A 17,201-nucleotide genomic window follows, 5' to 3' on the forward strand; every position below is an offset into this window, starting at 1 on the left:
TCGTAATCTATTAGAATGAACAGGGATCTTTGTAACTTGGGTCCATAATGTCAGTATATAAATACCTGTATTTATACTAGCGATGTGTTATTTCGTCACAAATTTGCAGTCTTTTTTTTTTTTTTTTGCTCCTCCACAAGGATATGGAGCCTTATCGACCATGCTCTGATAGCTCGATGTAACATGGAGGAGCCGATCCGCTGTGCAGCTGTCAGCACTGATGGTATTCATTTGGCCCTGGGAATGAAGGATGGCTCGTTCACCGTTCTCCGAGTCAGGCATGTACACAATTAAAATGAAAGACTGCAAGTTTGTATGTCTTACCATGTGGGTTTTATTGAAGAGCCTATTTTTGTTCGCCTCCAGAGATATGACAGAAGTGGTCCACATCAAGGACAGGAAGGAGGCTATCCATGAGCTGAAGTATTCCCCTGATGGCGCCCATTTGGCTGTTGGCTCCAATGACAACTCGGTGGACATTTATGGTGTTGTGCAGAGGTACAAGAAAGTAGGAGAGTGCATTGGCTCCAACAGCTTCATTACACACATGGACTGGTCCACGGACAGCAAGTTCCTACAATCGAACGATGGCAGCGGCAGGAGGCTCTTCTATAGGATGCCAAGTAACTCTTCTTTGCTTACATTCTTCAAGCTACATAGTGTGAAATTTTGCCTGTTCAAACAAACCAAGTTCATTTCTGTCTTGTGAGATAAGATGTGTCTTTTGTTAAGGTGGCAAGGAGGTGACAAACAGGGAGGAGCTGAAGCTGGTGCAGTGGGCATCATGGACATGTGTGCTGGGTCCTGAGGTTAATGGAATATGGCCCAAATACTCTGCTGTTAATGATATTAACTCTGTGGATGCTAACTTCAACAATCAAGTCTTAGTAACAGCTGATGACTACGGATTAGTCAAACTTCTACGATATCCATGTATAAAAAAAGGTAAAGAAAACAACTGACATTCTTAACGCGATGTTGAATTCATGTTATTTCTCTTGATTTTAGGTGCAAAATGTAAAAAATATTTAGGTCACTCAGCCCATATTACCAATGTAAGATGGTCACATGACTACCAGTGGGTTATAACCATTGGTGGAGCGGATCACTCGGTCTTCCAGTGGAAGTTTGTTCCAGAGAGAAAGTCAAAAGAAGCGCTGCACATTGCACCACAAGGTGAGAGGAAGGAAACTGTCTTGATTGGTTGAAACCAAGGAACTGTTTTGCATCCTTTTGCGTTTTCCCAATGGATGGGTAGAACTGGACAGATGACTCTAACCTGTTAAAATAATTATACTTGATAGAGTGGTAAATGTATCTACATTATTTGAACAGTAATTGTGTTGCTGTAAAGAAGCGGTCACTAATTGGCAGACCCCAGTCCGGGTCCGGACTCAGAAATAGTCCCATTAGGACCCACATCATAACCATAAAAAGAGAGGTTATAATTCAAAACATACAGGGCGCCTCTATTTTAAGTGGCACAGCATTACAGGCTTTATGGTAGTGACGAGCCATACTGACCAATCACATGCGAGTTCAGCCACTCCCTTCAGCCAATCAAATCTGCATCTCAGGTGGTAATCACTGACTGCGCGCAGCCCAGACAGAGAAGAGGGGAAACGTAGCAGGGAGAGAGAAAGAGAAGTTGAGTTAAAGACGGAGAAACGCTGTTATGAAACAAAACATAAAGGCTTTGGGGAAAAAAAAACTCTAAAACGGCTCAATTGTTAAGATTTGTTAAATTAAAATATGTAAAATTGTTTGAGACAAAAAATTGTTGTCAATGAAGATGCCAAACAGAACACGTATGAACACGTATAACTTTTTGTTTATCTGCTCTTATTTTATCTGCTCTTATTTTGAAATGCACAGCCCTACTTTTATACAGCAAATGAGAGAACACACAGTTGTGCTCATGTTGGAATACCCAGGCAGAATTTGTAAGATAAAAGACATTTCTTTAAATAAAACATGAAGGACCAGGCAAAACACATTTAATTTTATTTTCTTATGGGAATCAAATTAAACTGTCAGGCATTTTAGAAAAGCACAATCATTAAACGAAACATAACCATAAAGAAAATAATGATGTTCTTTGGTCAGTCATCAGTCATATTTAAAATAAAAATAATAATAAAATAAAATAATAATAATTAAAAAAAACAATATTTCACAAAATCTGCCAGGGTATGTCAACGTATGAGCACAACTGTACATATCAGCAGTCATACGTATTTGTTTATTTCCGTGTGACTTGACAATAATAAATGGCAAAAGGTTTTTGGATTTGACTGAGGTATTGATTACAAGCAGATGTAGATGACTTGGCAGGCTACTTAAATATATATCACAATAAATAGACACTAAATACTGACCTTCAACACATTTTCTCCATCTGGACCTTTTAAAATTTTAGTTGAATACCCCTGCTGTAAACAATTGACAATAATAGTGTTGTGCCCACCTCTTTTCAACTGTACTGCTCCCACCAGTCTTATGGGCTTGATGCACTAAACTGTCATGCTAAATTGTTCCCATTCCATAATATTGAAACAACATCCATTCAATATGAGTGTTGAAAAATTTATAATTGCATTGTCATTTCCAACTCATTATTTTTCCGCAGACAGAGTGCACCTGGGTGCTCTAAAATTAAAACTCACCCTACTGCCTTTCCTTTTCATTTTCCTAATGGACCTTGTGAGGAACCCTCCTTAACTCGCAGTTCATATTATTGACTTTTTTTGGCTCAGCATCAGTGTGCAGCATCAGCATACCGTATTTTCACGACCATAAGGCGCACTTAAAAGTCTTGAATTTTCTCCAAAATGGACGGGGCGCCTTATAATGCGGCACGCCTTATGTGTGCAGCGAGTTTCAAAATCTGTAAATGTTGTGTGACTTTGATGAGCGCCCCGCTTGACTGACTGGGAGAATTTCCTGCCGACACGCTGCTTATATAGAGGAAAGACGGATGTGACTGGGGACAGCATGCGGACGTTAAAGGGGGAAGGGTGCGCATGAAAGAAGACGCTAAAGGCACGCCCCCAGTAGTTATATAGTGCTGGTAGATGAATTTTACACAACATCGGTTTGGCTAAGGACCCCCGAAAATGGCACCTATGAAGAGACACTCTTACGAAGCACAGTTTAATCTGCAAGCTATCAGTTACGCCGAGGAACATGGGAATCGAGAAGCCGCGAGAGAATTCAAGATCAACAAATCCATGGTTTGCAAGCCGGCATCATTGCTGAACAGGCCCCCGGCAATGAGACTGACTCCGACAATGACGAGAGGGAACCCGGCATGTTTGATGGAGAACTTGCCCAGCTGTTCATTTCAGATACAGATGATGAGGACTTTTGGATGACGATTGATCAAAAACTAACGTGAGTACATTGTTAAATACTTCAATAAAGTAGAACCGAACTCACTGTTTACATTGTTAAATACTTCAATAAAGTACAACCGAACTCAGTTTTGCTCCCGCTGCCTTTTTAAAAACATACGCTAGCATGCGTGCATGCATGCTACCGTATGTTTTAAGCTAGCGGATGTATTAACATGCGCCCAACAATACGGTGCGCCTTATGTATGTGTTAAATACAGAAATAGTCCCCGTAACTGAGACTGCGTCTTTTAATACGGTGCGCCTTATGGTCGCGAAAATACGGTACTTAAACCTTCGGCTTGGCTGCTAAACAGGAGGAAAAACAGTACTATAACATGCTACTCTCACGTTTACTCATACAGCACAGTTGCTTTTGTGTATGATAATTTTGTGAAAGATGAGGCTTTTTTTTTTTTACCAGCTATCCATCCATTCATCCATTTTCTTAACCGCTTATCCTTACTAGGGTCGCGGGCTGCTGGAGCCTATCCCAGCTATCTTCGGGCGGGAGGCGGGGTACACCCTGAACCGGTCGCCAGCCAATTGTAGGGCACATATAAACAAACAACCATTCACACTCACATTCACACCTATGGGCAATTTAGTCTTCAATCAAACTGCCACGCATGTTTTTGGAATGTGGGAGGAAACCGGAGTGCCCGAGAAAACCCACCCAGGCACGGGGAGAACATGCAAACTCCACACAGGCGCGGCCGGGATTTGAACCCCGGTCCGCAGAACTGTGAGGCAGATGTGCTAACCAGTCGTCGGCTATTTTCCAGCTAGATGTAACTCAAACTATGTTTGTATTTTTAGAGACCTTGGCAGACTCTAACAGTGAAGAATCAGACTCTGATCAGTCAGATGTGCCTGAAATGGACTCGGAAATCGAGCAGGAAACGCAGCTCACGTATAGACGACAGGTTTGTGATGAACTCCCATGACCTTCCATTTTGGACATCCATTTATTCTTATTAAGCACATGTCACACGTTTATGCATGAATTCAGGTTTATAAAGAAGACCTACCTCAGCTCAAAGAGCAGTGCAACGAGAAACATCGAGCAATCGCTATGAAGAAGCGAGAGAGAGCACCTGGGAATGGATTGAAGTTGCACTTTATTCATGGGTGAGCTTGCACTTTAATGGTCAATTAGAAACAAATAAAATGACAAATAGAGGTTTTCTCATAAACGTTTGTAATTTTTCTTTTTGCAGCTACAGGGGCTATGATTGCAGAAGTAATTTGTTCTATACCCAGACTGGTGAAATCGTTTACCATGTGGCTGCTGTTGGGATCGTGTACAACAGACAGCAGAACACCCAACGTTTCTACATGGGCCACGATGATGACATTCTCTGCTTGGCTATCCACCCCCTCAAGGACTTTGTAGCAACAGGCCAGGTAGCTCTAGAGTTATATGGAGAGACACCAGCAATGCATTCTTCTCTCGTCTGTACGTTAAGATGTAACTGAAGAAGTTGTGTTCAAATAATGATTTATGTCAATCCAGGTTGGCCGAGATTCCTCCATCCACATATGGGACACAGAAATGTTAAAACCAATGTCTGTGTTGAAGGGTTTCCACCAGCTTGGAGTGTGCACTTTGGACTTTTCAGGTGAGTCAATATCACCATATTGAACTTCATATTCATTGTTTTTAGGTAGAGGTTATACTGTTAAGAATCCATAATAAAATCCAGGAAACACATTTTAAGAGACTTATCATTGTACTGGAGTTGTGTGGTAAAGACTTAAGTTTCTTTATTCTGCTACATTGTCATGATGACTCAATGATTCTGATAAGGACACCTAAGGCACTTTATAGTAATATTGACCCTAATCATCTAATCTCCAGACAGATCCCTTAATGTATAAGTGTCAGAGTTAAAAAAAAAATTTCCCCAGGCATCTTGCGGTTATACAGTAGCAAATTAGCAGCACTTCTTTTATTTGGTCCCCCACGCTGACATAGAACATTCCAGGTATCAATCAATCGCCTCTCTTGAATTCTGCCAGGCTTCTTATCTCCTGCTAAAAATGGTCAAATTTCAAGACAAACATGGTGGCTTGATCCATCTCTGCCAATAACACGGGTTTGATTTACACTCCACAGCGGATGGCAAGCGCCTGGCTTCTGTGGGCCTGGATGACAATCACACCATTGTGCTTTGGGACTGGAGGAAAGGGGAAAAGCTCTCAGCCATGTGGTGAGTGGGGTTACATGACATTGTTTATATGATGCTGCTATCTGGAAACAGAGAGAGCTCTGACAGACCTTTGTGCTAATATTTAAGATTATTGAAGCTTCTCTCTTTCAATATGGACATTAATAAACGAGGATTAAATCGGAGCCACTTTGCCGTGCATGGATGACAGTGTGATTCATGGTTCGGAGAGGGAAGAAAGGGAATTGCCTTTTAGATTAAGAGCCTGCTCCACTGCGACACTTAAGCCTGCCAAGGTTTGAATAGTTAGAGTATGGCCCCAGGCGCCAACTGTATCCATAATGAATGAGAATTACTTTCGGTGCTCGTCTTCTTGAGAGCATGATATGTCGGATTTTATTTTGACAAGGAGACCATATTTCCCAGGTACAACAACATTATATAATAACCAATGGGCCATCAAAAGTAAGGAGTAATGCAAAGTGGTAACACAGAATCACTGATTGTAATTGGTCCTAATAGCTGCCTTAATAGAATACAATAACATAACCACAGTGCAAGAAATACAATATGTAACTGTAAAACATCCATATCTCAAAATATATATATATATATATTTATTTATTTTTTTCTTTGTTGCTCGGCCCACCTGATTTTTATATTTAGTCTCAACTCTATTTAAACTGACCCTGATGCGTTTGGTTTTTGCTCTTCTATTGGCTTCTGTCGCCACTAATCTGCTTTGCAGACCTTGGTGGGTGCTGTGCAATGCAATTGTGGGGGGGAAAAAGGGCCTGAGAGTAGTAATCAGTTGGGAGGCAAAGTGTGGGTGTGAGAAGATGAGGCTTCATGGTATACAGGGAGGAAGATGGGCAAGGAATGCAAAATATGGATTAAATAGGGTGTATTTTTTTTCTTTCCTATACGGTATATTTAATGGCCTCATCATATTATTACATATACAACACAACAAATTGACGGATTACTAGTTTTGATATCAGAAGTCTTGGAAAATACTTCATTTAACCATTTCAATTTATTGTAAAAATGGGTTTGGTAATAAAAAATGTTTGCAATATGGCAGTGTTATTAAAAGTGAAGACAATTTGCCATTTTGGCACAGATTTTGTTAAAGATGAAGTAGACTTGCATTAGCAGGCCCTATGATGTGGTGGGCCATATGTGGCCCCTGGGCCACAGGTTTTACACCTGTAATTTAGTCTTCAATTAACCAAACATTCATGTTTTTGGAATGAGGGAGAAACCCGGAGTACCCAGAGAAAACCCACGCAAGCACGGGGAGAACATGCAAACACGACTGAAACCCAGAACTGTGAGGCAGACATGTAAACTACTCTCCTCCACGCTGTCCAACAATTTATTAATTTAAGAGGCTAATTTCAGTACTAATAATTATGATTTTATTGTTATCTCAATATGGGGTGCTGTGTGTACATTAATGAGGAAAAAAAATAACTTAAATGATTTTAGAAAATGGCTGCACTATAACAAAGAGTGAAAAATTTAACGCGGTCTGAATACTTTCCGTACCCACTGTATTATCAAACAACCATTCGCACTCACATTCACAGCTACGGTCAATTTAGAGTCTCCAATTAAATTACCATGTATGTTTTTAGGATGTGGGAGGAAACCAGATTACCCAGACAAAACAGGGAGAACATGCAAACTTCACACAGGCGAGGCTGCATTTGAACCAGTGTTCTCAGAACTGTGAGGCAGAAGTGCTAATCAGTCGTCCACCGTGCCGCCTTAACCTGGCCTTATCATTGCAAATCGATTTTTATAAACATCAGTGCCCTGTGGGATAAATTGTGGTGTCAAAGACAGAGTTTGGTACAGATTTTGTTAAAATGAAGTCGACTCCTGGATGCATGCACATGATGTGGTGGACCGCAGTTCTACTTTTTGAAGTATCCAAACATTTGAACATTTTTAAGATCTGAAGATGAACTAATATTTTTTCATGGGTCTCTACATTGAGTCCTACTTATGTTTCATTAGCAAAAATAAGTTGGAAGGTATTTAAATGAAGTGTAAAGTCTGTGTGTGGCTTGAGCGAGTGGCCTCTCTAATTTTAGTACCATGTTTGCCTGTCCTGTCAACGGGATTACACAAAATTAAGGGAGTAATTTCCATAAAACCTGAAGGAGGGCTAGAGGTTGGTCAGAGGAAGAACACATTTTGTGTAATGTAGAATTTGGAACACATCCAGTTTGTTTCATTAATAATAAATATTGTTGTGTTTTCAGTGGAAGCAAAGACAAGATCTTTGTGGTGAAAATAAATCCCTACCTGCCTGACAAGCTCATCACAGCCGGTGTAAAACATATGAAGTTTTGGCATAAAGCTGGTACGAGCCAGTCGTCTTATTGCTGCTGACAAGCAGCGCTGATAACAAGCTGAAGTCTGACTTTGAAGCGAAGCATCTTACTGTGCGCCTATTCTCACTCTCTCAGGTGGTGGGCTAATTGGACGCAAGGGGAACATGGGAAAGACGGAGACTATGATGTGTGCTGTCTATGGCTGGTCGGAGGAGATGGTCTTCTCAGGCACGTGTACCGGTGACATTTGCATCTGGAGGGACATGTTCCTGATGAAGACTGTCAAAGCCCATGACGGCCCCGTTTTCAGTATGCATGCTCTTGAAAAGGTAATGAAAGAGATTTTTATTGCAAATCAGACCAAATTCAAATCATAAATGGCCTGTTAATAATCTCCCTGGGGGGTGCACTGTGAAATTAATTTTATGTCTGCTAGTGACATGTTCATTGATCTTTGAATATGCCATTATACTATCTCTGCAGGGATTTGTGACTGGAGGGAAGGATGGTATAGTCGCGCTCTGGGATGACACATTTGAAAGATGCCTCAAGACCTATGCCATCAAGAGGGCAGTCCTCGCTCCAGGCTCTAAGGGTAATATGGTCATCTTGCACCAGATATAGTATATTGTATCTATTCGCTCCAGTTACACTGACAACATTCAATGGGTATAGCTGAAAGAAATTCCTCATGATTCCTGGTTCAAGCATGACTTCTTTTATTTTCTCAACTCTGTAGGCTTGCTTTTGGAGGACAACCCTTCCATACGTGCCATATCGCTAGGCCACGGCCACATTCTTGTGGGAACTAAGAATGGAGAGATTTTGGAGGTTGACAAAAGTGGCCCCATTACTCTGCTTGTCCAGGTGAGATGGCAAAACTAAGAATATTACTTCGAAACACTTAAATAGGATATACTATAGCTATGAAACAGGCAGCAAGCTTAGCATGGTGAAATGGTATAGAGTGAAAATTAGTAAAGATTTTAAAGTGTGAAGAATTGAATGGTTAGAGGGATGCTTTTTTTATCGCAATGCCTTCCAGAACACACCAAAAAGGGCTTTATTTATATTCGTAATATATAGATGGGGTCAAGCCAAAATCTGTGTCTAAATTTTGTCAATTTTGTATTTTTTTTTTACTAATCTATACTATTGGTCAGTCCCCACGTGGGTCTGATATTTTTACTAATTATTGACCAATCTTAAGTGTTGAAAATGGCTTGCTCTCTTCAACGGTGCAATGCTAACAACAAACATGCCGTTTTGGTAATGTGAGGATTCTCTGAGTGAGGCCCCATTGTCTTTAAGCTGTCAGAGTGGTATTGCTTGCCCCTTTTTGAATGCTTTACAATTACAATTGTATTCTGACTGATGAGATCAATTGATGAGGGGAAAAGTGAAGTAAAGGTTTTCTTTAATTAGCTGCTGCACTGAAAACTATTAGATCATATTCAAGAATTGTACACACTATAAGTAGCATAGCATGCTTTCTAATCCTCAAAGCCTTCATTAAACCTCACAGTAGATTATATTGTACCATACAGCTAAAAATACCAAAGTGCTCCGTTTCGTCATGCAGGGTCACATGGAAGGTGAAGTCTGGGGACTCGCCACCCATCCCCATCTCCCTCTGTGCGCCACTGTCAGTGATGACAGAACCCTGCGCATATGGGACCTCTCTCCCAGTCACTGCATGTTGGCAGTGCGCAAGCTCAGGAAAGGTGAGTCACCAACTGTTGTAGTATTTTTTTTTCTCTAGTGTCCTGTGCATTTATCCTGACTGCAAGTGACTAGGTCCTAAGCCATTAACCAGTGCCCTGTCTGTCCTCCACAGGTGGCCGCTGCTGCTGCTTCTCCCCTGATGGCAAAGCTTTGGCGGTCGGTCTGAATGATGGCAGCTTTCTCATTGTGAATGCAGACACCTTAGAGGACCTTGTGTCCTTCCACCACCGCAAGGACATCATCACAGATATCAAATTCTCTCCAGGTTTGTGGATCCCTTGTGATTGACGAGTCCAGGTTTTGAAAACAGGACTATAAACCAATTAGTGATGTTGTCATCTCTCTGTTCAGGTTCTGGCAAGTACCTTGCAGTGGCATCAGGAGACACATTTGTGGATATTTACAATGTAATGAGCAGCAAACGGGTGGGAGTGTGCAAAGGATGTCTCAACTCTATCACCCACTTGGATTGGGACAGGAGAGGTAAACATCTTTTATAGTTGATCTTTGCACAGTAATATTCAATAACCGCTAAATACGGTGACCCCGTGGGCTCTTTAATTCACAGGGAAACTACTCCAAGTCAATACTAGTGCCAAAGAGCAGTTTTTCTTTGAGGCGCCTCGCGGCAAGAGGCAGACCATCCCTGCCACAGAGGTAAGCTGGGAGAAGAAACACGACAGTAGCAAGAGAGAGAGAGACAAATATAAGGAAGGTGATAGATGGTGTGGGGAAAGAAACAAAAAAATCTAAATTGAATTAAACTCCAAATTAACCATAGGTGTGAATGGTTGTCTCTATGTGCCCTGCGATTGGCTGGCGACCAGTTCAGGGTGTACCCCGCCTCTCGCCCGAAGATAGCTGGGATAGGCTCCAGCAGCCCGGGATAGACTGTCCCCTCGTCGGGGACAGTCTATCCCAATAACACCCCCCCCCCCTCCCTGTGGACGAATGGTTGTCAGTCCACAAAATAGGTGTACTTCAATGAATCGGTCTATGGCGGAACGGTTGGGGACCACTGGTCTAAACCCCACCTCTCACCCTATGTCAGCTGGGATAAGCCCCAGCTCACCCTTGTGAGGATAAGCGGTATAGAAGATAGATGAATAGATGAACTTAAAATCTTAAACAACAAAATGTCCAATTGCCTCTGACGCAGAACATAAAATAATCTATTTATCTACGCGTCTTAGGTGGAGAAGGTCGACTGGAGTACGTGGACATGTGTTCTGGGTACGTCTGTTGAGGGCATCTGGCCTGTGATCAGCGAGGTCACAGAGGTGACCTCTGCTTGCCTTAGTCATGACAAGAAGGTGCTTGCCACAGGAGATGATCTAGGATACATAAAGGTCTTCAGATATCCTGTTAGGGTAAGATACAATGCTCAACAGTCGACACACAAAATACGTTTGTTACTTTAGCAAGTTGATGAAAGATGTTTCTCCCCCAGGGCAAGTATGCAAAGTTCAAACGCTATGTGGCTCACAGCACGCATGTTACAAATGTGCGGTGGACCCATGAAGACAGCCTATTGGTGACGGCTGGCGGGGGGGACACGTGCCTCATGATCTGGACCCATGAACTTGAGACCCACAGGGAGCTCAGACAGTGTGACAGCGAGGAGTCGGACATCGAGAGCGAGGATGATGGAGGTGTGAGAGCAGCTTCTTTGACCTTTTTTTGCAGGGGGAAATTTCCCTGTTATATTTGTATCTCTCCTTTCTCTCCTAATCAGGTTATGACAGCGATGTGACAAAGGAGAATGAGATTAACTATACCATCAAAGCCTTATCCACCAACATGCGCCCCATGACTGGTATAAAACCCCACTTGCAACTAAAAGAGCCTTCTGTGGATGAGAGGTATTCTTCAGTGAAGCTGTGGAAAAGATTTCAGTATATCAAAGAAAATATGACTTGCGTCATCAAGACCTTTTTTGTCAGCGTCTTTTTCTTATCTATAAATTCACCTCTCTACCTACCCTTTTAAAATAACTTGCACCTTTTCTGCTCTTCTTCTTTCTTGTAATGGCTGCATTCTATCATTGTCCTGCTTCCTTCTTTTATTCCATCTGAAGACAAGGTGTGGTCAGGTAAGATCTTATGTTTCATACATGTTTGGGGTATTGCATCCAAGTAGTCATGATTACACATAAATATACATATTCAAGGGTCAACACCATCTTGAAATGAACATTAATGGTAATGAATTCCACTTTCTTGACTATAAATTGTTTTGGTGGGGTTGAGGTCTGTGTGGGCCAGTTAGGTTCTTCCAAGCCAAACTAATCAACTATGCCTTTATGGATCCTGCTCTGTGCACTGGGGCACAGCCATACACTGGTTGAATAGCTAATTAACTGATGTGTGCTCCACAACGTTTGTCTGAGTAGTTTATTAAGATGTATGTGTGATGTCATCAAAACATGTTTATACAGTAGGTAGACATGGACACTTGCACACTGTCAAAACAAATATACTTCCTAAATAACAATAACTATGAATTATAAATGCAAATAGTGATGAACGGGCCCTCGCTGCCCCTTTTTCATGTCAAACCCTTGAAAAGATCATCAAACTTGGCTCTATGCTCCACCCATATTAAATAACATAGGCAAAAAAGCTTGGTCATTTACCGTCCCCCAGCTATCTAGTATACCTGCTTTGGATTGGGGAGCATTTGGGGGTATTTCCTAGTAGGAATTTGTCAAAGTACGAGTCCTGGAATGTGCCCAAAATGGCTTCTAACCAACCCCTAAAAATAATAGAAATCATGCAATGTTTTATTTATATGATCAAAATGGAGAGTAACTCTTTTATGGAACGGCTGAAATAGTCTATGAACTACAGTATGTAAGCACACACAGCCATCCACAAGGCAGCAGATGTCCTTGAAATGGACTTTGGTTGTCATGGTTACAGCATGGTGCTCACTTCTCTATTTTATGTCCTCAGCAGCTGAGGTGTTGTTGAAGTGCATATCCAGTGAGGAGCAGCATTGAGTATTTTATGAAATCTGTTGAGTAATTCTCGTTTGTTCTTTGCTATTGCTGCCATGCAGAGGTTCAAGGTAAGCTGCTTGTTATTTTTACGCATGCGCAAAGCTCAATTGTCTGTATAGAAATTAAACATGGTGCTGTTCAGTAAAGACATGGCAGTTGCCCTTCAGTCATTAATTCAGTTATGTTATTGGTTGTGCACTTGTAATGTAGCACAAGTTACAATACTACTTTGAGTGCTACCCTGTAACTGCCAGATTCTAATCAAAGTAAACATGCTATTGTTTTTATCATTAAACCCCTTGTAATTGTGTAAATTACCACAACAACAACACATTTTCTCCTTCATGGAATACATACAATGCATCACTATTGCAATTAGGGTGGTGATAAGCAGCCTTTGTAACGCAGCAGTGTTTTCCAGGCCTCCTGTTAGCAGAGCCCTCCCACAGCCTGAGAAGCTGCAGACCAATAATGTCGGCAAAAAGAAGAGACCCATTGAAGTAAGAGTAAATTCATGATGACCAGATCATTACAAACACTGTAAACTGTATAAAGATATGCTTTCTGGTGTGTTTTAGAAGAGCAAATGATTAAAAATGCTTTTGTCCAACATGATTTTATTTGAAGATTTGTGTACTGCTCAGACAAATTCTCTGCCGATGATCTTAATCGAATTATGATTTCAGCTATGAGCTGGCTGTGGATGTCTTTGTTGTCATGACAACCATCTTTCTAACTCTCTGACTACCTGCTCTGTCTTTCTCCATAGGATCTAGTGTTGGAGCTGGTGTTCGGTTACCGTGGCAATGACTGCCGCAATAACGTACATTACCTGAATGAGGGGGCAGACATCATTTACCACACAGCCTCAGTTGGCATCGTGCTCAACTTGACCACCTGTTGGTTTTTACACACGGATGTAGTTTTACATGACACTGTAGCCAGAAGTAATAACAGCTTGTGTGTATTTATTCTCTTGCAGCCTGCCAAAGTTTCTATGTTGAACACAGTGATGACATTCTGTGCCTGACAATCAATCAACATCCCAAATTCCCCAACGTGGTGGCAACTGGCCAAGTAGGTATGTTTGTGAGATGACAGCCTCTTGCGTCAGCAGCCGCTCGCTCCTCTTTCCCTTTTCTCCGTTGTATCAAGTAGCCACTCCCCCTCCCTCAAGCTTTCTCAATGCAATCTGCTTGCAAAAATCACTACATCAAATGTACTTCTTTTCATATAAAAAGTTACCAGAGGGCGAATGAGTGGCTTTTGAAACAAGCTTGAATAATACCTCAATCAGTAAAACTCATTTTCTGTCCCTTTAGGTGACACTGGTGACATGTCAGGTAAGAAATGATTTTAAGTGTCTAAGCTTTGAAAGAAACAAATCTACAGTCTTATTACATTTCTGCTTTCTTGCTTACTCAGCCACATCTCCTTCTATTCACATCTGGGACGCCATGACCAAGCAGACATTATCGGTGCTGCGCTGTTTCCACTCAGGTGGGGTGTGCTCTGTCAGCTTCAGTGCCACAGGGAAGCTCTTGCTGTCTGTGGGCCTAGACTCTGAACACACCGTCACCATCTGGAAGTGGCAGGAAGGTACAAGCTGATCTTGCATGGGACATCTTTAGACAATCTTTTTAACTCTGACTGACCACAGCTCAGCTCACCTTTTATTTGACCCTGGGGTTTGTCTCTCAGGTGCCAAAGTGGCCAGCCACATTGGTCACACGCAGAGGATCTTTGTGGCCGAGTTCCGTCCAGACTCGGACACTCATTTTGTCTCTGTGGGGATCAAGCACGTCCGCTTCTGGACATTAGCAGGGCGAGCTTTGCTCAGCAAGAAAGGAGTGCTGAGCTCTATAGAAGATGCCCGCATGCAGACCATGTTGTCTGTCGCCTTTGGAGCGGTAAGTGTCTTCAGGTCATTGTCAATCAGCATCAAGTTGGCTTGCTGTTAATCTAAGAATGTGTTTGTTTTAAAATGCTGCTTTGCTACATTCTTTTTCTCAGATGAAATGCTGCTGAACAATTTGTGCATTGCTTGCTCTGCTCTCTTAGACCACTAGATTAGTGCAGATTTGTTTTCTTTTCAGAATAACTTGACATTTACAGGTACTATAAGTGGGGATGTATGTGTGTGGAAAGAGCACATTCTTGTAAGGATAGTGGCCAAAGCCCACACAGGTCCCGTGTTCACCATGTACACCACGCTGAGAGATGGCCTCATTGTCACTGGAGGCAAGGAAAGGCCGTGAGTTACATGTCCTTGTTCCGCATATTTCGCATGATCTATGGGTTCAATAAATTAGGATAATGGTGAGGATGATTTTCATGGAGGCCTTTCCTGTTTTCCTCTGCAGGTCAAAGGAAGGAGGAGCTCTCAAGCTTTGGGATCAGGAGTTGAAACGCTGTCGAGCCTTTCGATTAGAAACTGGACAGGTCATTGACTGTGTGCGTTCTGTATGTAGAGGAAAGGTAGCTATGAAAAACACGACGCTTGATTACATCATTAAGCAAAAATCTTTTCACCATCGGAAATTGTTTTTGCTCTTTGCTGTATCAGGGTAAAATCCTGGTCGGAACCAGGAATGCAGAGATTATTGAGGTTGGTGAGAAGAATGCAGCATGCAACATTTTGGTGAACGGTCACATGGACGGGCCAATTTGGGGTTTGGGGACACATCCAACCAGAGACGTGTTTCTGTCTGCTGCAGAGGATGGGACAGTTCGACTTTGGGACATTCCGGAGAAGGTCAGTCACTCACTTCACTCAGCCCATTTACCAAAAGTAACCTCCTTGGCAGAGGTTATGATGCTGTTTTGGCATGGATTTATCTCAATATTTTAAGGTAACATTTTAACATTTCCATACAAGTTTAAAAATAAATAAATAAATACATTAAAAAACACTGAACATTAAGACATGAAAAGCAATTAAAAGTTTTTTTTGGTGGGGGTGGGGAGGGTCTAGTCTTAACATCTCATCACATTTAGCATTCTACACCTGAACACAAGTGTTAAAAAAAAAAAAAGTTAACTATGTTAATACAACATAAAAGTAATAAAACATTCTACCTTCACGAGCGATCATGCACACAGCCACGCTGAACACAAGTATTGGGACATCACTAAAGAAGTCTTATTGCTTTGAATGGGAGTCTGTAACTTAGTGTAACCTTTGGTGAATTTTCTTCATCTTTTGTATCTAAACTTTTCTAAAAAGCCAAAGAAAAATCCAAATGTGTTGCTAATCCTTGGATGCTCTCCAAGCTGGGACAGGTGGCAAAAAAGACAGAAAGTTGAAGAATGCTCATCAAACACCTGTTTGGAACATTCCACAGGTAAACAGGCTAATTGGGAACGGGTGGGTGCCGTGATTGGGTATAAAAGGAGCTTCCCTGAATTGCCCAGTCATTCACAAGCAAAGATGGAGCGAGTTTCACCTCTTTGTGAACAGGTACGTGAGAAAATAGTCGAACAATTTAAAGACAATGTTCCTCAACGTACAATGGCAAGGGATTTCATCATCTACGGTCCATAATGTCATCCAAAGGTTCAGAGAATCCGTAGATATCACTTCATGTAAGCGGCAAGGCCGAAAACCAACATTGAATGCCCGTGACCTTCCATCCCTCAGGCGGCATTGCATCAAAAACCGACATCCATGTGTAAAGAATATCACCACCTGGGCTCAGGAACACTTCAGAAAACCAATATCAGTAAATATAGTTCGGTGCTCCATCCGTAAGTGCAACTTGAAAGCAAAAGCCATTTATCAACAACACCCAGAAACGCCGCCGGCTTCTCTGAGCCCGAGCTCATCTGAGATGGACTGATGCAAAGTGGAAGTGTGTTCTGTGGTCCGACGAGTCCACATTTCAAATTGTTTTTAGAAATTGTGGACGTTGTGTCCTGCGGGCAAGAGAGGAAAAGAACCATCCGGACTGTTATGGACGCAAAGTTCAAAAGCCAGCATCTGTGATGTTATGGGGCTGTGTTAGTGCCAATGGCATGGGTAATTTACACATCTGTGAAGGCACCATTAATGCTGAAAGGTACATACAGGTTTTGGAGAAACATATGCTGCCATCCAAGCAACGTATTTTTCATGGATGCCCCTGCTTATTTCAGCAAGACAATGCCAAACCACATTCTGCAACAGCGTGGCTTGTAGTAAAAGAGTGCGGGTACTAGACTGGCCTGCCTGCAGTTCAGACCTGTCTCCCATTGAAAATGTGTGGCGCATTATGAAGCGTAAAATACGACAACAGAGACCCCGGACTGTTGAACAGCTGAAGCTGTACATCAAGCAAGAATGGGAATGAATTCCACCTACAAAGCTTCAACAATTAGTGACTTCAGATCCCAAACGTATATTGAATGTTGTTAAAAGAAAAGGGCTTAGGGTTAGGGTTGTAGAAAGCAGGAGGAAGCAGGAGTAGTACCCTGAGAAAACCCACGCAAACATGGGAAAGACATGAAAACTACACACAGGAGGGCCCGAACTGAGTTTCTAACCCAGAATTTCTCATCTGTGAGGATGACTTGCTAACCCAAAATTGAT

The 17,201-nt window shown here is 42.0% G+C and overlaps 1 protein-coding gene across 6 annotated transcripts in view; it reads left to right on the plus strand.

Moving 5' to 3' along the window:
• The window catches only part of eml5 (EMAP like 5), a 51,490-nt gene that overhangs the window by 26,509 nt on the left and 7,780 nt on the right, over window positions 1–17,201 (plus strand). For 5 of the 6 annotated variants that reach the window (XM_061695461.1, XM_061695463.1, XM_061695460.1 and 2 more), the window contains 30 exons: window positions 141–278; window positions 367–623; window positions 733–945; window positions 1,009–1,176; window positions 4,212–4,318; window positions 4,405–4,523; window positions 4,613–4,799; window positions 4,909–5,014; window positions 5,512–5,605; window positions 7,837–7,937; window positions 8,044–8,237; window positions 8,392–8,503; window positions 8,648–8,775; window positions 9,491–9,632; window positions 9,746–9,898; window positions 9,985–10,116; window positions 10,202–10,290; window positions 10,827–11,003; window positions 11,084–11,285; window positions 11,369–11,495; window positions 11,711–11,725; window positions 13,056–13,134; window positions 13,404–13,533; window positions 13,617–13,715; window positions 13,957–13,977; window positions 14,060–14,233; window positions 14,336–14,544; window positions 14,731–14,888; window positions 14,998–15,112; window positions 15,201–15,389. In XM_061695461.1, the coding sequence (XP_061551445.1) occupies window positions 141–278; window positions 367–623; window positions 733–945; window positions 1,009–1,176; window positions 4,212–4,318; window positions 4,405–4,523; window positions 4,613–4,799; window positions 4,909–5,014; window positions 5,512–5,605; window positions 7,837–7,937; window positions 8,044–8,237; window positions 8,392–8,503; window positions 8,648–8,775; window positions 9,491–9,632; window positions 9,746–9,898; window positions 9,985–10,116; window positions 10,202–10,290; window positions 10,827–11,003; window positions 11,084–11,285; window positions 11,369–11,495; window positions 11,711–11,725; window positions 13,056–13,134; window positions 13,404–13,533; window positions 13,617–13,715; window positions 13,957–13,977; window positions 14,060–14,233; window positions 14,336–14,544; window positions 14,731–14,888; window positions 14,998–15,112; window positions 15,201–15,389 (4,135 nt within the window). Of the gene's footprint in view, window positions 1–140; window positions 279–366; window positions 624–732; window positions 946–1,008; window positions 1,177–4,211; window positions 4,319–4,404; window positions 4,524–4,612; window positions 4,800–4,908; window positions 5,015–5,511; window positions 5,606–7,836; window positions 7,938–8,043; window positions 8,238–8,391; window positions 8,504–8,647; window positions 8,776–9,490; window positions 9,633–9,745; window positions 9,899–9,984; window positions 10,117–10,201; window positions 10,291–10,826; window positions 11,004–11,083; window positions 11,286–11,368; window positions 11,496–11,710; window positions 11,726–13,055; window positions 13,135–13,403; window positions 13,534–13,616; window positions 13,716–13,956; window positions 13,978–14,059; window positions 14,234–14,335; window positions 14,545–14,730; window positions 14,889–14,997; window positions 15,113–15,200; window positions 15,390–17,201 lie in introns of those variants that run through there. The other variant, XM_061695465.1, reaches the window with a different exon arrangement.

The sequence above is a fragment of the Phycodurus eques genome, chromosome 14 (genome assembly GCF_024500275.1).
Source record: "Phycodurus eques isolate BA_2022a chromosome 14, UOR_Pequ_1.1, whole genome shotgun sequence".
Taxonomy (NCBI): Eukaryota; Metazoa; Chordata; class Actinopteri; order Syngnathiformes; family Syngnathidae; genus Phycodurus; species Phycodurus eques.